This window comes from Anguilla rostrata, chromosome 6 (assembly GCF_018555375.3).
Source record: "Anguilla rostrata isolate EN2019 chromosome 6, ASM1855537v3, whole genome shotgun sequence".
Lineage (NCBI taxonomy): Eukaryota > Metazoa > Chordata > Actinopteri > Anguilliformes > Anguillidae > Anguilla > Anguilla rostrata.
In genome coordinates this window covers 48,664,870-48,688,723 of record NC_057938.1, presented here as the reverse complement: position 1 = coordinate 48,688,723, position 23,854 = coordinate 48,664,870, and the positions used below count along the sequence as shown (strand labels likewise).

At 41.8% G+C, this 23,854-nt stretch overlaps 1 protein-coding gene and 1 long non-coding RNA gene across 5 annotated transcripts in view; one reads left to right on the top strand and one right to left on the bottom strand.

Annotated features, from left to right (window-relative positions):
• The window catches only part of msraa (methionine sulfoxide reductase Aa), a 62,637-nt gene extending 50,473 nt beyond the window's left edge, over nt 1–12,164 (bottom strand). Inside the window, exon 1 of one of the 3 annotated variants that reach the window (XM_064340233.1) lies at nt 11,869–12,164. In XM_064340233.1, coding sequence (XP_064196303.1) covers nt 11,869–12,013 — 145 coding nt within the window. In that variant the 5' untranslated portion in view covers nt 12,014–12,164. Of the gene's footprint in view, nt 1–5,825; nt 6,886–11,868 lie in introns of those variants that run through there. The other 2 variants (XM_064340232.1, XM_064340235.1) reach the window with 2 other exon arrangements.
• The window catches only part of LOC135257477 (uncharacterized), a 74,751-nt gene extending 55,545 nt beyond the window's left edge, over nt 1–19,206 (top strand). The window contains exons 3-5 of one of the 2 annotated variants that reach the window (XR_010330659.1): nt 831–912; nt 17,181–17,233; nt 17,353–19,206. This is a non-coding gene — a long non-coding RNA (uncharacterized LOC135257477). Of the gene's footprint in view, nt 1–830; nt 913–17,180; nt 17,234–17,332 lie in introns of both variants that reach the window. The other variant, XR_010330660.1, reaches the window with a different exon arrangement.
• Nucleotides 19,207–23,854: the final 4,648 nt, after the last annotated feature.

The following is a 23,854-nucleotide window of genomic DNA, read 5'->3' as shown; positions in this document are numbered from 1 at the left end:
ATATGATCACAAGCCTGGAAATATGGCTGGGAAAATGATCACACTGGCTCTGTTGGTTAGCGGTAGCGCAGACTCAGTTAGTTAGCAGTAGCACAGACTCAGTCAGTTAGCGGAAGTGCAGACTCAGTTAGCGGTAGTGCAGACTCAGTCAGTTAGCAGTAGCACAGCCTCAGTTAGCAGTAGCACCGACTTGGTTAGTTAGCGGTAGCACAAACTCAGTTAGCGGAAATGCAGACTCAGTTAGCAGTAGTACAGCCGCAGTTAGCGCTAGCACAGACTAGGTTAGCTGGCGGTAATGCAGTCTCAGTTAGTTAGCGGTAGCACAGAGGGTCAGAGGGGCTGGGTGAAGTGAGGGAAGCCACAAATGTTAAACATGATCAAGGAGAGGAATGGTGCTGCTGGGAAAAGCTCATAGACCTTCCACCATCACCTGCTGGGATTGATATCTACTCTCAGGAGAGTCAGAGTTATGTGCGCCCCACCTTTCATATCAGAGCAACTATTGACCTCTGACCACATAAGCAGAGTCATAAGCAAGAGGCTCTTCTTTAACCTAATGAACCAATCAATCAATAAATCAATCAGGGAAGGGGAGTCAGCTTTCTGTCGGTTTAAAGCAAAAGCTTTATGAGTCCATTTCCCAGAGATTTCTGCATCTTATCAGTAAAAATGGGGGGGGGGGGTTACAGTATTTCACTGTAAAGCATTTTGGACACCTATAAATTTAATCAATCATATTTCTTACAATTATGACAGAATTATTGGATTTTTTGTCTCCTTTGATTGGCTCCGGTATGCTAATTTGGTCCGTTTTTTTCCCCGTGCGGCAGGTCAAAGGCTCCCGGCCTCCACGCCGTCTGGGCCGCACAAGGACAGCCCGAGAGGAGCTGCGATCAATGTGAGAAGCACACTGTGAGTACAGACGACAGCTCTTTTCTGCGGGATTACCACACCTTCTCTCTTCAGAGCAGGACCTGAGAATTACATTACCGGGCTCTGTCTGTCATTTCTACAGCTCTTCAAGAGCTTTAAAGTTCTCATGAGCTCATTGGTTTTATCACTGCCTGAAAACTGGAATTACACCCAGATTTTAAACTTTTTTTAAAACACACATGCATAGCACCGCACACACACGTAAAGAATGATAAATACAGCATGTATTTCTGCATAATTCATTTTTGGCTGGACCGCAACAGCGGGGCCAGCCCTACAAACGCGAACGTCTGTGACTGAGTGAGTGATGAAGTTACACCATTGGTCGGCCGAGTTATGAAGTTACACCATTGGACGGCCGGATCACGTGTGTTAGGTCCAGCCGTATACTAGGTTTTGACCTGGTCTTGTTTAACAGAAATGTCACTTGGAACCCTGTTATTGTCACGTCACGAACAGCAGTGCCAGGGAGACGCGGAGGGCAATATCTGCAGTCCGATCCTGCAAAAGCGAAACATATTTCTGCATCCTCCCTCTCCGTTATCTGACGAGTTGCAACATATAAATACAATTCCACACAGCGCAAGTTAGCATGCAAATCAGCCGAGAGCTAATCTTAGTTTTATTTTTCCAATTTGTTTTTTAAGACTTTTTAAGACTTATGAGAATCATTACAGAGAATCATTAGAATCATTGTGCCATAATTAATCATATTAATAATCCCCACCTGATGAGTTTTAGGTTAATGAATGAATCTTTAATTCGTTACGTCTAATCTCCCGTTTAATTAAAATTGTATGCCGAGAGCTATTATAATGATTCTAGATTACACTTGATTGTTTTCAGGGGAGTTATCATAACACACCCTTCCTGTGGAGGTCCTAAGTTTGTGTCTCACTGTCCTGCAGGGCTTAGCTCGCTAAAATGAGTGTTAAGCAGTGACAGCCTTCTAGTGAAACACGCCGTACTGCAGTGCGCCATGTTTCTGTGTGTCGTCCACTTGAGGATGCCCGTGGCTAACTCAGCTGTGGATCAATACTACACCAAGCCAGGGTCACAAATCACGATGGACTAGAAGACAGTAGTTAGTCTTAGCTTTTAGGTAAACTAAGCATTAAGTACAATTTAGTAGTAGGAATAGACGAGCAGTGTTGGGCTGAATTGACTGTTCTCGTCTTACGTTGTGTTGTTATGTTGTGTAGTTAAATGTGATAGAAGAATGAAGGTAACAGAGGTTATAGTTTGGCAGTGGATGAATAAGTATCTGTTGCATTTCTAACATTGGACTATGAGTCAGTTTAACTGACACAGATACCAAGCTTGGAGGACCCTTTCATGTTAATAAGAACCCTAACTAGGAAGTTAGCTCAGATGTAAAGGCATTTCTCGGTTGTCCTAAAATACCCCCGTGAGTGAATGTTGTGCTGTCACATAACTCCTGCAGTTCACCTGCACGTGCTGACGGGTAATTTAATGTCTTGATAAAAACCTCGACCGCTGTTTGAGTCGGGGGTTATCAGGTTCGGGTCGAAACTCCCCGCATGTTGCTTGCGTTACGGGCAGCGCTGCCCCGGATCGTTACTCAGCCTGTGACAAACTGACAGCGATGTGCAACACAACAGAGGCCGATAAGCCTCTTAAATTCATTTAACATGCGTGTGCATACATGATAAAAAAAAAAAAAGAATAACCCCGCAATATTGCCACCGGATTTCTCGTCGCTCTGCCATTAGGACTCCACCGCGGGTGCGTTCTTTGTCTCCTCATGGCATTTGCGTGGATTAAGAGGATGTGAAACCTCGCTCGGGTGCCATTCCGGAATCATTCGCCGCTCTGAGCCCACTTTTAAAAGGGGGGGAACCGTTCCTACTCAGAGGCAGACATCTTTGGCAAAAACAGAAAGCACCGCCGTCCTCCCCCGTCATCCCAAAACCTTCATTTTGTGCGATTGAGATGAGACTCAGCTGGCTCTCCTAACCGACAGAAAATAAGAAACTCCTTCCTTTTCCTCTTGCATCACTGGGATAAATGTTTTAGGTATTTGCCCAAAACGCACTGGCATTCTTACAGCACTGTAGCCAGCTTGGAATTGGAATGTACATCTGTCATAACTCAAGCCTAAAATGCACGTCCATCATCAGATTTAGAATCGAATAACATAATTTTTAAACCTGGATTAAAATGACAAAATAGGACTAATTTATACCATTTAACTGAAAAATGGTTGCTTCTTATGTCTTTCTAAACCATATATCTGATGTTACAGCATATGGCTGTGATTCCTTACTTTCTTCAAAGAACCCACAGACAGAACAGATTTCCTTCCAAATATTAATAAAGATCATTAGGACATGCAGCCACAGTTTGATGAGATAGGAAGTACAGATCATACAGTCTTTCAGGCTGACATCATGTGCTGATATTAATTCAGCTGGCTCTACTGACTTGTAAACATGCTAGTGTCCTGCTGCAGTAAACAGTTAATTATATTCACTTTACTGCCAGGCCTTGGGTACCTCTCGTGGTCCACCACTCCTTCCTATGAAAACAGAGACTCTCTTCAGACTTTCTTACTCTAATCCAGTTGGATGGATTCGTAGATCTACTTGGTTCTCAAGAGAATAATTTTCCTTGAGAAAAAATATTTAGCACAAAATTCAGTTTTATAAATATCTTATATTTGATAGCGTTCCTTCTGAGTTTTCACATAAATTCAAAAGGACCAAGACACACACAATGCCTCAGTTGGAAAAGGTATATTCCAGCAGTTGGATAGCCACCACTAGTGTTCTCAGACATGGACTACAGACAGCTGTGAAAGAATTCTGGGGTCCGTGTAGTCTCGCAGCAACTTCACTTTATAGATGCAATTTGCTACTTCACAACTCAACTTGACAACAAGAGAAATACTATCACAGTAACGTGATTACTCCCAGTAATTCATCCTATCAGCACAGGAAACCTCAGAGCCTCGTCCAAAGAGTCCATTTATTCTCCCACTGTCTCCAGTAATAAGCTAAACACAAACACTGTAATTTCATAGGGCAACCCCGCGATGGCTCGTTTCCTCATTGACAAGAGTCTAATGGGCGACATCTGGCCGATTTCCCACACAATATCTGACTTACACTTTCGCAAGACGAGAAAGTGGGGATGAAGAAATTTAACCACTGCCGACATGGTTGAAAACAGAGATGACCTTTTGTAAACCGCGCGCAAAAGCACCAAGATGTACGCAGTGTTACCGCTTTACCTCCTCTGAGTATCTAGCACAGTGCAGTACTAATATTTTAGCTACCGGTTTAGGTAACATTTGTTAGACTAACCTGGTTAAATAATGCTACAGTAGCTATGGAATTTGGCTATGTAAGATATTGTTCCAACTAGCTATTGTTAGCTCCCTGACAATACAGAAGATTGTTTTTTTGTTTTTGCGGCCATTATGAAACTATTATCATTTACCCGAGATCTTGCGAGAGGAAGGCTCACTAGTGCTGACCTCATCTTTGCGACAGACATTCTTCTTGCAACGGAACCCTTGTTCTCAGCCTGATATCCGGTCATGACATCATCCGTGACATCATCAAGGCCTTCTATACAGAAGCATTTGCTTTGCCAAAAAGACAGCACCCGTGATGACCACCCCCTTATAACCCTACCTGATAAACATTTACAGACAAGATGTCCAAAGGTGGCAGCCTGACTACACAATTCATAAAACATTAAACATGACGTTTAGCCACCATTCAAGCATTGAAAACTGAATCTAAAATGGCCATTCTCAACGCTCAAGTGAGCCAGGCGGTCACCTGAAGGAAACGACCGCACCACTGCCTGTACAAAGCAAGCAACAGTAGAAAGACAGCGAGTGTACACTGAGGGCCGTAAAGCAGATGACATAGCAATCTCATTAAACGCAAACGCAAACGCTGCACACGGAACACAGCCAAGCAATTTCAACATCAGGGAATTGCTCGCGAGAGAAGAAACACTCTATATTTACTGTGGTGAGATATGCAATTACTGTCCTGACAGAGGTGCTAAACACTGTAAAGGCTGCCAGAGATTTGAACACCGAGGGAGTTCCTTCCCTGCGAGGTGTCAGTCCCGGGGACCCGCTGTGCATTTCTCCGTCGTTTGTCTTTAATTTCCTCGCTATTCTCCTGCTTGGCGGAGCTGGCAGCTAAACCTTTGCTTTAATCAGGCCACCTCCCTACAACTCTCCACGCCCAGAAATAAGTTTTTGGTAATTCGGTACTCAAGGTCTCAATACAATCTCCTAAAAAAGGTATTCAAACAAGTTTCCAACTTTTAAAAAAAGTCACATACCTAGGAACTTTGTGTGAATGTTGTACTATGCAGGCCTCAACCGCCATTTAAAAAAAAACTTAATGGTAGTTAGCATACATTTGGTAATGAACTCTGCACACCTGGCAAATGATCATTGGTGTTAAAAAGTATTTAAATATTAATCCGTGTACGAAATGTGCCCCTGTGAACAAACCATGTTTCTGCAAGGAGGAGGGTGTTTTGGAGGACCAAGCACAGTTACAACTGAAAGCCACTATGTGGAAGGGTGTTCCCCAAAACATGAATTGCGAAATTATTCTGGGAAATGACGGCAAACAGGGAGTTTGGCTCCACGGGTACGAGGCGATCCATCCAGAGAATTTCGGGTCCTCGGCGTTGCAGCGTTCACTCATAAAAGCCACCATCTTTTTCAGACACTACCATTGAGAGAGCATTGTGCAGACATAGGTAGAGAGAGGCTGAGGGACAATGGTACAGTCAGCCATGAATGACGCATCATTTCAAAGGGACACCAATGGCTCCTCCCGGGTCTCGGGGCAAGCAGGTACGGTCTCTATTAACACACACAACAAGAAACTTACCAGGAGTCTTCTAATAGCGGATACCACAATCCGATTTCTGAGGGTCCGAAGGCTTCGTCTCAAAAAAGAAGATGCTACAAAAGGAAGGGCGAAAAAAAAGCTTTCGGGCCTTCTGATCTCCAAACCATTGTCCATCAGTGAGGCAGCAAGTGGCGACTCTATCACCACAATATGCTACACAGAATCCATCGAGCTGTTGACTGCTGATGGGACAAAGCAAAACAGAGCTGTCCCTTTTACAGTGAGGACTCGTGAGAGTTGTCTTCACGTTGTCATTCTGTAAGGTACGGTTGAATCCTAGGGACCCGGCGACACCTGAATGAAGCTTCAAGCCGCGCTTTGTTTCTCTGGTAACACTTCTGACTTGAGGAGGATTTCACATGGATTGGGTCCGTTTGCGAAGGTCAATCAACTTTCTTTCAGTGGTCCAAGCAGTCAGTCGACCCCCTTTGGAAGCTGTCACCTGGTTGGAGAGCTCAAAATATGACAGTCGCTGAACTTTGGAGGGCGACAACAACTTACGTCGGTCCGGCTGGTAAAGACAGGAGCGGAAACAAAAGAAAACAAACTTTTTTTTTTTCTTGCCATTTGTTTGGCTGCGACGATTTTGGCAGTCCTTGGTCTCGAAAAAACCCAAAATGACTTTGAGGCTCCTTTTGTGTGGGAGAACAGAAACAAACAGACGCCACATCTCGCGCTTATGAAATTACCAACAAAAAAAAAAAACTGAAAAACAAAGATTTTCAAACAACCTGGTCATCTCTTGGCTCAGACAACTTCCCCCTCAGGGCGGGGGGAGAAAAAGACACAGTAGTTTTGCAGAAATCATTTAGTAAACTGCATATTTGTTACACAAATCGCGCCCGTCAACCCCTGCTCCTGAAATATTTCAGCCGTTTTTTTTTTTTTTTGGTCCGGTTTTGTTTTTTAGCATTGAAGCAGAGCTCCTGCACCCTTGGTATTTTTGATTTCCTCAGCGCAAAGCCGAACACACAGACAAAGGGAGCCGCGATAGAGCCTTGCCAAGTCTCGCTTGTCTTTTCTCTCTTCCTCTCCTCTCCCTCTCTGCTCTCTCTCTCTCTCTCAGCATGGCAACCTTCCCGAACAGAACTGCCTTGGCGATGCTCCAGCCTGTGCCAGCCTGTCTGCACCCCCCACCTCCCCCAACCAGCCCCTCCCAAAAAAAAAAAAAAAAAAAAAAAAAGGAAGAAGGAAAACAGCCGAATCGGGAAAATTGATCAAAATTAATCACAGATACTTTTACTGTTGTGGCGGCAGCGGCGGTCCCTGGCACAACACCACCTCCTTCATCTCCTGCGCTACCTCCCCACCCAGATGCACACGTGTGTGGCTATCTGTAGCCCCGGCACCCTCCACCCCCACCCCCCCCCCTGCACCCACCACCACCGCCACACAAACCCATCCACCCACCCGCCACCATCTCCACCTCTCCTCTCCTCTCCTCTCCTCCCGTCTCCCGTTGCCCCCCCCCGCCAAAGCGCTCAGGAGTTCCTCCATGTCTCGCTCGCTTGCTACAAGTCTCCTGGACGTCTTTGTGCGGGCGGGGAGAAAATGTCCCGCGGCCACGTCGCCTTTTCCCTCGCCAAGGAGCCCATTCACCGCCTGCCAAGACACGGCACCTCCCATTATTTCGGGAGGACATCTCCGTGGGTGCGTTGACTGTGCCAACTCTCCACTGGCTCCCCTGTCAGCCCGAACACCCCCCTGCCCCCCCCCTGCCCCACCACAAAAAAATAGCACTCCTTCTATTCTGTCACCCTATGGAATTCAGAGTGGCAGGCGCATAACCTTTCCTGCACAGGGTAAGGAAAACCAAACATGGCGGCTTGCCTGCATTGATCGGCTATGAAATGTTTTCACCGCGTTTATTCGACATCGCTATTTTTTTTTTTTTAATCATATTTTTCTGCCAAAGCAGGGGTTTGCTTACAGGAGCTGCTGTGTGGCATAGATAGCACGCTAAATGCTAATTGTTGGATTGCCAAAAAAAAAAAAAAAAAAAACACTTTCGTCTCCAACGATGTGCAAGTACTGTGCGTGAGGGTCCCAGGTTCACCAGACATAACATTATAACGCTGTAATAACACACAACACTAAGAGCACCAAAACTCATTCACCTTACTGATTTAAACAAGGAGACCATCTTAAAACAATGGGTCAAAGTAATTACGATTTTCATCAAAACATTACATTCTCTAAAGCCATTTGAAAATAAACAGTGCTTAACTGAAATGTGGAAGATTGTTCCTAAGAGGAAAGCTTATTTTTCCCCATTGTTGAAGGAAGACCATAAAGGCTCTCCTGAATCAACTGTTCATCAGTTAGGCTCCCCATTTAAAACACATACGGACAAATATATTTTCTTAATCCTCATAAATATCCACTTGAAAAAAAAATTCTACATCTCATCTTCACTGTGATCAAACTGATCAGGTCCGTGGGAATATAAGTCAAGTTTTCGCAGGGATTTCTAGACATTTAGAGAGAAAAAAAAAAGTATGCACATCTAAATATATCTGAATAGTTTAAAAGGATAATTAATTAATAACACATTGTTTTGTATCTAAACTTTTTTATTTCTAAAGTGTATCAAAAATGCTAATTTGGCCACATATGGCCAACTGCTAAAAATAGTAGGGGGAGGTTAGTATGGTAACAAAATGTGTTCCTACACCAGTGGTTACAACTAAGCTTAATCTGATTCAGACAAAACCACACAGTGAGACAGTATATTGAACATTCCCAGAATGCAATGGGTGAGAGGCAGGAATACAACCCTGAACAGGTTGCCAATCCATCACAGGGCACACACACCATTCACTCACACAGTCCATACCTACGGGAAATTTAGGGTCTCCAATTAGCCTAACCTGCATGTCTTAGACTGCGGGAGGAAACCGGAGTACCCAGAGGAAACCCACGCGGACACGGGGAGAACACGTGAACACACAGAAAGACCCCAGCCTGCATTCGAACCTTCTTGCTGTGAGGCGACAGTGCTACCCACTGTACCATCATGCTGCACCAGTGGTTTAGCACAAACTTTTTGAATTTTACACTTGAAGCTACGTAAACACTAAATCATTCAAATTAACATATAAACAAAACTATGCACTATTGCTTCCAATATAATCCAGTGATGAGGACAGTTACGAAATCAAAATCAGGGATCGTTTTAGCCTTATCAGAAAGCAATATCTTCATGACTCATCCACTGGTTACGTGGAGTGGGGCTGTTCTTGTGGCGAACGGCACTTAGTTGATCGCTCATTCTGATTCATTTATGCTCTTCAGAGAGGTAAACCAGCATTTTGCATAATTTTTGTGTCATTGCAGCTGACCTCCAGGTATGGTCCCTCACAATGATATCCCACTCCCCCACCCCCCAACCCCCCAACTCCACAGCTACCCTCACCCACCAAATATGCACACAGACGCACACCAGTATGGGTCGGTAAGACAGTCTGTGCTTCCAAGTGTTTCTTGGCAACCTCCGAGCCCCACGGTGCGGTTGTGTTGCCTAGGGGAAGCCCTGTAATCAGCGGACTGCAGTCCTGTGGGGTGGATCTCGGCGTGCCCGCACACCATGCCCCTGCACAAAGCTGCAGTGTGAGGTGCATCTCAAACAGGCTGCTGCTGCCCCAGGGAGCCAGACTTTTCACTGCCTCACTAACACCCGCACACACACACACACACACACACACATGCTAACACACATGCTAACACACACACATACGCACACACACACTATAACACACACACACACACACACTAACCCACACACACACACACATACGCACACACACACACACACACTAACACACCATTTACCCCTCACACAAAGGCTTGGCTGGACGGCTAGCGGAACCTGGACCGTGTCTGGCCACCTTATCCCGGCGATTCTCTGAAATCTCCGAAACGCGCTTTAGCATCTGAAGCCTGGGCCTGCTTGTGCTGAGACATCTACTCTGGCGCGGCCTCCTGGTCTCGGGCCAGCGATTCCCGGGGATTCAACATCAACCCCTTTTCTCTTCCACTTCCCCAGCTCTGGGGACTGGAACCAAGCTACAGCAAGGTACCGCACTCTGTTTTTTTTGTTTTTCTTTGTCTCCACCCCATCAGTGACCACCGATTAATAACTGATGCCACCAAAACTAGTGCTCATAACTCATGAAGCTAATCTCTCCGCTTGCTCTCAGGCTGGCTGAGTTTCTCTCCAGCACTCAGGTCCTAACTCTGCTCTCCCTTGTAAATTTCCATCTCAGGCAACGCTTCCTGCGTCAGCTGTTCGTTCGCGGCCGTTGAAAAGTTTGCCTTGTAAACGCCCCACTCTCCGTCCTCCGCTCTCTCGCGAGTTTGAGGGGAATCAAAATGAATCTTTAATGCAAATGGAGCGTCTCAGACAACGTTTTAAAAAATAAATGCCAGGGAACACGTGATGTTTCGCATCAGCCGACTTTAAACGGGATGGAGTTTCCCTCAGCAAAATATTTTCTGGCCTGTGGGATTTAGTTAATACTGGGTTACATGTAGGACACATAAAGCTCCATTAAAATCAGTTTAGTCCTTTAAAAAAAATAAAATCAGTAGTTGTAAATAGATTGTAATATTGAGGACATTTCAAATGGGAACTAGCTTATTTGACCCCCACCAGGAATAGGCTACATGCAATATGTGTTTAGGTTTAATTTAACATGTACAGAAAGTACAGAGGTATACAGGCCCTAACCGCGTTTATTCTGTCTGAAGGATTAAGTGAGCCTTCAACTGTCCTTGTGGAAAACTCAAATGAAGAAACACACTCCAGTGGTGTCTCGCAGTCACTGTCAATCACCAGCAGAAAAACAGAAGCTGCAATCCTCAAACAGAACAGTTGGTGGCTCAAACAAACACTGCATAGGTGCATAAAGCAGTGCAAATGCCACAGCTGTGCTGTAATGTGATGACATTACATCCCCATGTAACGTGGGTGGTTGTCCCTTATAAATTCCAAGAAAGAAATGTTTGTGTGTGTGAATAGATGGCTCTTTAACCGGGTTTTCCCACAACAACCTTTATTGTTATTCTTGATTTATTCAATTTATTATTAAATTACCGATGAAATGTTATCCATTGTCTCGGGGTTGCTAAATACTCACTCACTTTCAACTTTGCATGCAACTAACAAGTCTTAAAAACGGAAAATTGACTGCACTATTTACTTGATGTTAGGTTTACCGTCACAGTTTCCTAAAAGGAGCCACTAGGGACTTTATTCAAAGATTACATAGCACGCAGTAGGCTACGATTCGCAAAGGCTATGTTCGTATTTTCAGAACTCGCATACGTGATTGTTTCCACACGCAATGAAATATTCGCACGGGTTGCCTGAAATAATCGCATACAATATTAATGTATGCGTGTGCAAAAATGTGAATCCTGAGCTTTTGAAGGGAACGAACAGTCATTGTGTGACGGAACAGAACACATAAAACCTGTCAAGTAATCTATTGGATTCTGCTTGTCACACAATAGTTTGGACTTGTGTTATGAGGCGCAGCACGTGTGTAGCTCTGTTTCAATTTTATTTCATTAGAAACGTTACATTTCGTGACAATCATGGGCAGTCTCGTCGTGTCATTGCGCATGTGCTTAACACTGGGTCCAGCTAACTTGCTAGCTAGCTAGGTCAACTCTGCATGCTAAACGCCTGTCCAAAAACGTAACTTCGAGTGTTGCATTATGTTTTCAGAAAAGTTCCTAATTGTGAAAGCATGTGTATGCTCACCGCCCCCTGTTTATGTGCGTCAGGTTTCTTACTGTGTCGTTTTTATGAATATTTCGACCGCTCACAGTTTCCTGTTTCCACGGTTTCCACCTACTGATCTAGGCTCCACTATCCAAACCTTCTTTAGAACACCAGTCCATTGTAGGAACAGATGAGACTGATCCAGGGTGAGTGTACAAATTCCAGAGCACTTCCGTGTTTCGCTGATGTTACATCACAAAATATGGCCAACATGCGACACCGGGAAAATCCTACCTGATACTTTTAAACTTTCATTCCTGCCGGGAAGGGCCGTTTCTGGTGTCGGTAGCTGACTTTTGGCAGGCACATCTCCCATTCTGTTAAGGATAAAAGGACGCCAAATCGAAAGCAGTCTGGTATTTGCGAATCTTGCGACCATTGAGCCGCTTCAGGCGCGTCGTTCCGCTGTTTCTAGGAGTATCGCGCTGAACTTGTGTAACTGGACGAGCGTCGTGTAGATGGTTAGATAACCAGCTACGTCCGCAAATATTCTCCTGTTATTATTTTTATGCTATATAACCCATGAGGACATCGCCCTTGGGTCACGTCCTGATTGAATGTTCTACAGTATCGTGAAATATTAACTATTAACTATTAACTATTTCCGTTTAAACTGCTCTTATAACGTGCTTTGTGTCGTCTTCACATCTACTTTTATAGTGCAGTCATAATTTTAAATGGATACATAAAATAATTGTTTGGAATTGGATTATTATCGGGGGTGTAGCCTACACACACAATTATACTTGAACACCGTTGGAGTTGTGGTAGTAAGTACATAGTAACTTGAATATAGAAAGGAGCAGGCACGAGGTGAAAAATGACCCTCCACCTTTTGTACTTCTTAAAACCCTGGCTTAAATTAGGTCTTGAAACACCACACAAGTAATACATTTTTTTTAATCACCATCTGCTAAGCAACAATTGCCAGTATCTCTGAAGTATTCAACTGCATACACTGCTTTAAAAGGTAACATGTTTCTTGGGGATAATTTTAAAGCCAGTTTCCAGCCACAGTCACTGCAGTAGAAAGAAGTCCTGGTTACAAGACCAGCTCCTTAATACTTATACTCCACTGCTGTCCTATACTACACTATACGACACTGGTGAAAAACAGATTACAATTTTCTCATTTTCTTCCAGTTCTTGGATGGAATACCCTTTATGTCATGAGATCCTCGCTCATGCACCCCGATTCCTTCAAAGAACAAGACTTACACTTCCTGTGTCCCATGATTATAAAACAACATTTTCATAAATATGTTGATTTCAGTCCTCCCCTGGTTTTAAGCAAGGTCCATTTTGAAGGTTATTAACAAAGTTAAAAAATATGAATGTAGAATGAGGCTTCGAACGGTTGCTGCTGAATTAAAAAGGATTTGCCTTTTCAAGTGTGGAAAAAATTGTTTGCAGGGTGCACACTTAGTTGGAGGTTCTTGAGCAAATCAAGCATCTGTGGGCTTTGGGTGCAATGCCTGAGCAGTTTACTAACGTTCTCATTTTAGGGATTTGTGTTAACTTGTTTTCAGCAGATAAGCATAATAACAGAAGATGGTGTTTGGTCCCCTCGTGCATTGAAAGTTCTGAGATTAATTTGCTTTGCTCAGTGAATTACCCAGTAACCTTTGCCGTTTGCCCGATAATGCTGTTGGCCACAGGATTTAAATATTCAACAAACACTTTTACTCCTGACATACATAGTGAGTATCTCGATTTGTCTGTGAACTCAAGAGGAGAACATCATAGGATACTGAGCCATTTTACATTTACTTGAAAGCACAGTTCTAATGAACAATGTGCCATAAAATGGTGGCCTACATTCTGAAGTCAATGTGAGCATACTCCAGTTTGTACTAAAAACAATGGATTCATGAGTGTAGCAATTAAACAGTCTTTAAAATTTAAGTATTGTTAAGCAACGTTTAAGTATCGTTTGTATCTGCAGCAGCACCCTATAGGCTTATATAAGCAGTAGCTATTTCATTTTTGTCACTTGACAAAAAAAGATTTTATTTAGAGTATAGCCTACTTGAAAGTCCTTAGAAAAATAACAATCGCTAACTGACATTCCAAAGAGTAATTGCTTACCTTTAGATTTGGGGTCCACGTGTTATAAAAATGGTAAATGCTTGTACAAGTAAAACTGCCACACAATCAGAGTAAACGCGACCATTTATTTATTTATTTATTTATTTACCCAAAATCATGTACATGTGTCATGTTCTTACTATAAAAAATGCATATTTTATGAGTATATTTCCCCAATAATCAATGAGAACTAATAAAACCAAATTAATTACTATGTTCTGATTACGTTGCAATTGCTGGTTTCTTGGGGACAATAACCTCTGCTCGCAAAAAAAAAAAAAAAAATCAAGCAATCCATAAGCATTTGTAAAGCACATAAGAACAATTATTAGACTAGATTAGGTTGTTCCTGTAAGTCAATTTGTAGTCAGCCATAAAATGTGGCAGAACAGAAATGAACTCTGCCATAAATGCCGCATGATGTTTGACCCAGCAACGTTTTACAATTAAAATAGTGTTTAGGCCTACTCGTGTAAAGCAATTGGCTGTTTCAAGAGGGCCTACCTCAATGTTTAGGTACTTGCTTAACTTAAAATGTTAAAAGGCAACAATAATTGTGTGTGTGTGTCTATGTGTGTGTGTTTGGCAGGAGGGGGTGTGTTGTGATTTATTGTATAGTAAAATAATTACTATAATAACATATGGTCAGTTATCTATAAACTATCAAATGCAAACTAATAATACCATAAGAAAAAAAATTACGTCGTGGCTCAGAAACCTTTAAATGATGGTAATCATCTTGTGAAATATTTTCTGATGTATTAAACCTATAGCTTTTTAATAGCATTCCGAGCGGCAGTGCACGTCTCGTTTAATTATTTGATGCTCGCACCCCTTTCTGACAAGAAGTATATTGAGCAGCCTATACGTTGGTCTACTACATACAGCTGTATTTAGCTACAAGACGCTCTCCTATAGCACAAAGTGATATTATTTGGAAAAGGAAAATACATGACCTATGTTTAATTTACGAGTATTTACATCGAATTCCGGCCTAGACCAGAGGCAGCCAGGCATATAATCATCCATCGCGCGTTTCCACAAATTGTACGGTATAATAAGATCCTTTGCGTCAAAATGTTGCGTTACTCGATATGTACGTTGTGTGGTAGCCTACTTAATGCGACTTTTATTGCTGCAGGTTAGCAGTCTGTGAATTCAATGGATATGCTACATACAGTTTCCATTTTCAATTACCCTAACTGCAAGAATAGAGTGGCACTTCTACCAGTGGGCCCCTGAATCAGATAGGCTTTATCCATTACGCCATAATATAGGTCAGCACAAAGGGGTGAGTTACAAAGCTTGTCTTACCAATGGTCGGGCCATCTGGAGAGCACTGCGTGTCGAATCTGTTTATAGAAGACACGCGTTCAGCAGACGACACTCTTAAGTAACTGCGGCACGAGGGGGGATAAGGAGACCTCTTCTGACCTCAGATCGAATGCGCGTGGAAGAAACAATACTGCCTAATGCATAAAATACAATAGGTGACAGGCATAACGCGGAACAAAAACGTAGCCGTCTGCGCGAGAAGCCTATAAGCCAGGCCACAGACGCACAGGAGACCATTTGTTTATGGAGTTCTGGTATAGGCGGCAAATACTGAAGATTTCATTAAAGGTTACACTTCGAAAGACGTCGTTGTATGGGATGTAGTGGAATCAGTTCCAAATAGCATTTCCAAATATAGCTCTGGTTTGATTCGCTAAGCATCCCGAATCAATTCGAATTTCAACACAACAATGGGCGAACGCTCTCGGCAATTATAAAAAATATATATACGCTAGCACGCAGACGCTGCGGATGCTGATCGCCTTTTGTTTCTTCTTGCGTTGTTTTTAAATATTTGCAGAAAATAATGAGAAAATACCAGTGTCTGATAATAAATCAAAATGCTGCAATTTTGGGACTGGTGTGGGGGTGGGGAGAGTATGCACAGATGACGGGCCATATGGAGTCGGCCCATTTGGAATGGATGTATTTGGATTCCCAATACTTTCCTAAGGTTTCTCGCTGTGTTAACAAAATATTTATTTGATGTGTTATTATCTGAGTAGGAAAATATAGGACTGATTGTACACACACACACACACACACATCCTCATCAGGTTTCTTCAGGATGTGTGTATGTTGTGGCGTTCTGCGATTTACGCACAAAACATGGCTAACGTATAGCTTACTTCATCAAAAGAGGGCCAGTAATCGCAAAGCATACATCCGCGTAAAACCACTGCACGAAGGTAACCTGAGAAATATACAGATTTCAAAATTATTGTACAAATGTGTCCTTATTGAAAAGGCACGTATTCACAACCCGAATGGGGTCCAAAGATCAGGTTTAAGGGGACACCAAATTCTGTCCACGGTTTAATTCTGCACGCACCAACCTAGATTATTTAAATATTGTGGGTGCTTTTAAAAGGTCATCCCGCAATGTTCTGTTTTAAAAATCTTGGTATACGAGTCTCATAATCTACTTAAATTGCAACTACTTGGGAACGTCAATTCTCGCAGTATAGGGGAGATTGAGAATTGGACTGTCCCATTACAAGTCATTCCGCTTGTTGAGTAAACCGGCAGATGCTACATTTTCCTTCTGAATAATCCTCAGAAGAAAAGGGGGATGAACAGCGCACGGGGAGTACAGTGACCGCGATGAGGCTGGTTTTATGATAAACTGGGTTGCTCTCCTCCTCCTCCCGTTCAGAGCACTGCTCGCACCAAACCCTTTTACATGTCAGTCTCAGTCTCTGCATCCCGGCTGTACAATTCAGCTCCTTTCAGCTTTTCCTCGTTTGCTATGTGTTTTTCGTATCTTTTTTTTTTTTTTTTTTTTGCTGTAGCATTTCCTCCGGTGGGTTCTGGTCCTTTGTAGTCCCCGCCGATGAAAATACAGGCTATAGGTTTTTCGTGCCGGCTCACCCAAGGTACTCGTTAAAATGTGCGAACAATAAGGCAAATTGCGTTTCTGTGGAAGGATGTTTTTTTTTTTTTTTCCAGCATCTTCAGCCCTGGAACAGACCTTCTTTGATATCGTGACCGGATGTATGGACTGATATTTGGTTTTGGGGAAATGTTAGTTGATTGCAAAGACAAAGGAAAGACAGTTATGTAAGTTGGTCTGCAGCATTACACGCTGCAAGAAAGAAAGCTAATCAAAAATGTAATGTTGTTTATGTCTGTTAATCATACCAGTAGGGTTTTGCCGATGCATTGCTAATATCCATAAACTAAAATTATCTTAAAATCGGAGGGACGGTACCCCAAATTTAATTTCGCAGTTGGACAAAGTCGAGCTCGGAAAATTATTTAATGAATGTGGATTATGTCTTATTCATTTATTTATTTATTTGTACTAATGCGGGCGAATCATTCTGTGATGCTTACGGTGCGGTAGCTGTTCTATTGGTCAGGATGTATGCTGTGCAAGCTTTGTTTCCTTTTTCTATATTTAGATATAGAATTTTCTGGAGAAGCCACGCTCCAGTGACGCTCCGAACATTCGCAGGTTTGAGCATTATTCTAATCAGGTTTATTTGCTTATCTAGCGAAAGGTTGTCTTTGAAAATTGTGTCTTCCGTCTTTTTTTTTTTCCTCCAATGTGTAGCTTTTCTCCCCATGATGCAGGTGCTTTCGGCCGCCTCCACCTCCCAACGCACCCCACCCGACCCCCACAAAAGGGAGGGTTGTCTCTGGTTTTGCCTAACAGTCCCCCCCCCCCCCCCCTTCTCTTACCTCTGCTGCATTTTGCATGAGCTATCTAGGTCATTAGCATTTTAGCGTATGCAAGACTTGACAAAGCTGACGAGGAGCCAGATGGGCCCCTCTTCTATTTTTTTGTATCACTTGGGAGTTGAGCAAAAGGACTGACTGCAGCAAGCCAGCAAGCGCTTTCTTTTTTTACTATCACCCGGGCCTGTCGCTGCACCACTACGGGATCGGGGCTTCCGCCGCATCCAAGGGAAATAAAACAAACAACCCGCTCGAGCGCTTACCAGAATAGGTAATGTAGATTGAGAAGACGCTTGTGCTTTTGTACGTTTTGATTTTTTGTTGCCTCTTTATGTATATTTGTATTGATATTGTTTTTTTTCTCTCTCTCCATTTATGGTACTTGTATTAATTGCCTTTATGTAATTATAAGCTAATAACTGCATCTTTGACATAAATGTCTACTGATACGGCATGTAGGCTACAGTTGCTACAATATATGGTCGTACGTCAAACGGATGAAGGATTGCACATTTTGGTGCAATATCGCCGCTTATAGAAGGCTGTGGTTGTCCTTATAAAGCACACGGCATCTCTCTAGGTAGTTGCTACTACTTCTCTGGGTAAAATGGAACGATACAAGGAAGAAAGACAGAAAAGGGCCTGACTCTCTTCGTGTTCACAGCGGACCTTGATTTAAATGTCCATACAATTAAGGCACGCGGTGAATGCCAAGAGAGATGGTAAATGTCGTCGATATGACTCGTTTTTTAACCAGCCCGTGACAATGGCATGAATGACGAATATCTAAATTATTTCTTATCTTAATATGCGTATACCAAGTGGAACCTCTTCATCCTTACACGTGACAGGTAAATATTTTGGGGTTCTTTTGCGCTCCTTTATGAAAGGCGCAGACTGTCAGTAGGCAACGGGACCAAAATCCGCAGTGGATTGACTAAATCTATTTTACAGTAAGGTCAAGCAGGATATCGTTTAAAACTATTTTAATCAGGTACGAAAATCGCATTCGTGTGTCATGCCAAGCAAGATAGTTTAGACGTGAATATCAATACGCGTCCATTTTAACTCTAAACAAAATGGGGACGCCTCTGTACATAGTCCATGTGCAGTGAATCCGTTCATCAAAACATCAGTTACAGACAAAACCTAAAGTTAATTTATGTTATCCTAGTTATTAAAAACGCTGCTTTTTAAGACATTATTCATATTGTGAAATATAGTACATCCTTTTGAGTCAAATGACAGTATATGCAAACATAGAAATGGGTCAGTTATGTAATCCACGCAGAATGTGTGCGGACTGCGCTAGTGAAGTTGTCAGGATAAGTGGGGCATCACACCACTGCACCGGCAGGTATGAGCATAATTAGTGAACTCGATGTCCTTTTGCCTCTAAAAGTCGCTGCGGCCTAGTAATGGAATGTCAGATGTCCACGGGGTGATGCCTAGGCAACACTGTTTTAGTTTTCTGTTCTTTTTCAAATGTATTTATTTATATATTGCTTACAGGTTCGGAAATAAATATGCAAGTTATTTAGCTTGGTGGTTTTCTACAGTACCTGTGTTAAAATGGCACAAGGGCATTTGTAAAGGTCGCTTTTGTGGAGCGACTGCGTGGGATTTATTGCAGATATAGCCTTAGGCGTAATACATTATTGTATGCCCGTAAAATTGTTTAATGTTTTCCATATCAGGTGATTATTGTAACCAACATGTTGACAATAAAAATCATACTACTCTCAAAAATAGTATCAAGGACTTTATTTTCATTTAACTGACCTAAAGGTACATCAAATGCGCATACATGTGTGCAGACTATATCTGGATACCTGCAGTATGTGTAGAATTGAAAGGTGTCTGGGCTTGTTTCGAATCAAACACACAGTGCGCCGTGTGAAACATTTCGTCTTTTGTGCAGGTGACTTTTCATTTAGTTGTTTCAGTTCCCCCAAAATTTTAGGGAACATTAAACGTGGCAGACTGTAAAGCGGTCTGATAATTGAAAATATGAATCTACGAGGATAGATGCGACCCCCGTTAAGCTAGCAATGCCGTTAGTTACCTGTTTGACGTAGCTGAACAAATCAAATTCATTTAAATATGGTCCGCCGCAAATTTACCTTGTCCTGTTATGCCGAGTTAGGAATCATATAAGGGACTGCAGAGCGCCGGGCGTTGAGCCATGTTTGGGTAGATATGGGAAAATGCATTCCTCGATATGCAGACATGGTCACCCAATTTGCTTTACATGTTACATAGGCCTTAAATTGCACAACAATGCTGATACTGTTGTTAATGGCAAATTGATTTAAAAATAGAATTTTTTATTAAATGATTTTTTGGAAACAGCAATACCCTCTACATTTGACACTTTTGCGTATATACTACGGCAGATAGACGCAGGAACAGCAACATTGTTTGCACTATATTCCTGCGGCTCAGTGTGTTCTGACTGCAAGAATTGAACCACGACCTAGTATCACTGCTAAGTAGACTTTCCTCCGAATTTACGCACACGGTGGTATTGTTGTTTGTGTTCTACGTCAGTCATATGAGGTGCAATATGACGGCATGTTTTTTGGAGACTGAAAAATAAAAACCGGCCCCATTCACGTCTTTTCCAAAGGGGAAACAAAATCGTGCCATTGTAGAAGGCTCCTTTAATAAACTCTACAATCCTATTTCTGAATTATCGTGGAAAATATCTGATTCTGATCCGTAGTAGACATAAACTAATATACTGCCATGGCAAATACATAGGCTGTTACAATAGCCTAATGGATTAAAGGCCATTGATTCCGACCTCTATTACCTCTTTCATTTTCAAGGTCACGAATTAATATGGTTAACCAAGGGGGCTACATGACTTCAGTTAAACCGAAATGACGCAGAAGATCATATTGTTCTTTTTAATTTAGAATAAATAGAAAATAAAGCTAGTCATTTTGCCCTGACCGTTTTATAACGAGATCTATGACAAACGCCTTTGTGTTGTCTATAGCCTACTCTGTTCCTTGCTATTCTCTTTAGTGTTCCAGCAGATACAGTTGAATGGAAGAAATCATTACTCGTTTCATGTAATTTTACAAATAACAGAACTAAAAATTATAAGCCGCTTTATTGATATTAAATGAAGTTGCATTCCTATTGTCAGTTATTACGAACCATATACGATTTCAATGTTGGGTTCGTTATTCGGTCTAGAAGATTCTCAGTCTCAAACCTTCCATCGTTGCTGATTTAAATGATATTAAAATGTAGATTGTCTAGAAGGAATTTCATGGCTTTCGCTCGTTTTGGGAACAAAAAAACAAAAACATTTCTGTTTTACAGAGATATATTTCCTTCCCCATTCATAATTTTAAAGGATCAAGTTTCCTTCTGGGTATACCTCGGTGTCCCCTGCTCACTTTTAGCTTTTGGAATCACTTTAGTCCGCCTTTTCACGTATGTGGCCTTAAGTAAAGGAACTTTAATTTACCATCGGCAGAAGCAGACGGAAGCTTTTTTATGTTAAATGTAAATGCATGAATTGGAATGAGAACTGGAATGTTAGCAGTTCACAACAGCGCTGTAAAAAAGAATTAAAATGGGACTTACATTATTTCCAAAACAAGGCATGACGACTATGTGTATTAGCCCAAACGGAGGAAAACAAATTTCACAGGTTTTTGTTTGAGACAAATTAAACGTATTGGTTAAACTGAACATGGGTATTATTTAGGCGAGAAACAAGTTAAAAATATTTAAAATTGCATTAAAATAACACTAACGCAAACGCATTTCATTTTTCAGTTTTTGTAATTAGTGCAAACTAATACCAAATGACCAGACTTCAAACCTAGAACGGTTGTTATTTCATCCTGTAATTGTTTTATAATTACTAATTACATATGTGCTTTATATTAAATGGCGATATAATGCTCCTTTCCCCAAAGGTAGAAATGAATATCTAACAAATATCTATAAGGTAGATGATAGATATTTGTGGAGAATAGGAATATCATCCCATTTTGAGTTCATTACCATATAACTTAATTGTCCCGCTATTATAACTTTGTAAGTAAAGAATCTGCGTATGAATCAATATCTGAGATGTGTCCACTGAGATCGAGGCTAAATGAGGACAGCACAACTTAGACTAGTTCTCCTTGAACTGCTGCGCTGCCTTCATTTAGATAAGACAATTTATAGTCAGTTGATAACCCTGTGAGTTTCTCGTTCGGTCCATTTTTTATTTGTGCCTGCTTTTACAAACCAAGACGTCACAGAGAATTTCAGTAAATTAAGCCCTCTGAACGGGAGTAATATTTGGAATACGTGGTTTGGTATAGTAGGCTATATAGTTGTGTACACGTCGTATGTATTCACTTTCATAATTACGTTTTTGTTAAACAGATATATCTCATAATCAACTCAATGTCTTATATTACGGACTCTGCTCTCACTGTTGATTATTCAGAAAATGCCTCAGTTCATGCAAACTCTCACAACCATTTTTTTTTTCAAAAATAAGAAAAGGTTCGCAAGATATCATTCAGAACCTATAGACCCATCGCAACAATGGCTCATTTACGCATAGCCTGTTTTTTTTAATGAACATATTGTGAAAATTGCTCTGTATTTGCCATTTTGACGCACGTCTGGCGTTCCATGCATATGTTGCCCAGTGCACAGAGTAAGGCTGTGTCTTCAGATATTTTAAAACTACGGCACACATAGGCCTACGTATTTCAGCATTTTCTGCCTCTTGAATGACGGAATCTGCATTTACCAGACGTGGCAGTTGACCACTTTGACCACCCAGTATGAGAGGGACGTGTGGAGAGGATTAAGGGATGGCATATGGCCACTAGCTAAGCCTAAATTAATAAAGATTAGCAATGTATAACATAAATGTGTAACACACTGGTCTTGGAATATATGCAAAATACAGATCTTGGAATGGCACAAATGATTTTTCTCTCTCACATACAAACACAAATGCACGCGCACACACACGCACGAGCACACACACGTATCCTCTACCTCAAGGATAAGCAGTGTGATGTTCCTCATCATCAAGTCAGAGCGTTCACTGCACTCGGGGCTCTCTCTAAGTGATGTCAGAATGGCAGTGAGCACAACTCGAACAACACCGTTCTGCTGTAGTACAATCATAGTTTTTTTCACTTTGCTAAGACAGTGAAATTATACTCCTGAAACAAAAGCCTTCCTGTATTGAATGTGATGAGGGGTCAGTTCTGGGCTTTGGATCTGTACAATAAATCATACGAATCCACCTCACGAGATGAGAACAAATTAATCCATATTCATCTGTATGTAAGTACGGGATGTTGTTTCAAAAAGAAAACGTTGCTCTGAAAAAGATAGGCTTTTCAGTTGTTCTTTTTGCAATAACTGTCAACCAGCAGAGGAGCCCGGCATGGTGATGGCTGCTCAACAATATGTACCAGGATCACAGTTGAAATTTCACACTGAATGAAGGAGGATTGGACAGGCAATCCAAGGGGACCAGCTGAGACAAGCGTGACCACCAGCCGTGTGCCCATGACCATCGTCAGGTTTTGATTTGAAATCTGGCTTCTCCGATCAAACCACCAAAAAGCAAACCTTCAGTTTTCAGAATTACAGCACAGCCTCTATGACCAAATTCAGTACACATAAATCGCCTACTAAATTCATGCAGCAAACCGGGACACTGCAAATGTTTTGAATGCAAATGTTGGTGCACTTAGTGCTGAAGAGATGTCATGTGATAAACACTTCACGAAACATGGGGAGCAATTGTGAGGTTTTTGTAATAGGCAGGATACAAATTGGCAGTTATTTCTATTTTCCACAAGAGGGCACTGGTTTTCTCAGACAGAATTGCTGAATATTTCTCCTCTAGTTACCTTATTTTTTAAAGACAATAAATGCTCAAAATTCGGTTGCATTGTTTCATGCATTCACTTTCATCAACGTATACTGTTGCATATTGCACTTATCGTCGTGAAAATTCCAGTGAATACGAAACAAACAATATAAAGATAATTGTCAACCGCCAAAAAATAATTGATAATCTTCTATTAAAAAAAGAAGAAAAAAATTAGAACGCGCAATGTTATGTAAAGTACGCTGCCATAAATCCCTAATAAAAGGTTATTGAATTAAATATGGAGAGAGTTGACTTAAATTTTCAAAATGGGAAGGAATTATCGACGGTGCTATGACCTACATTACTATCATCAAATACATTTAAAAATCCGTTAGACCCTGTGCAGCTTCACAGGTTCACGCGCTTTTTGTACCGACTGAGTTATCGCGCGCAAAACAAACGGGCTATGACAAATTGATGGGTTGTGTAAAAATAATCAATTTTATCGATAAAATAAGGTCAAACACAATAACA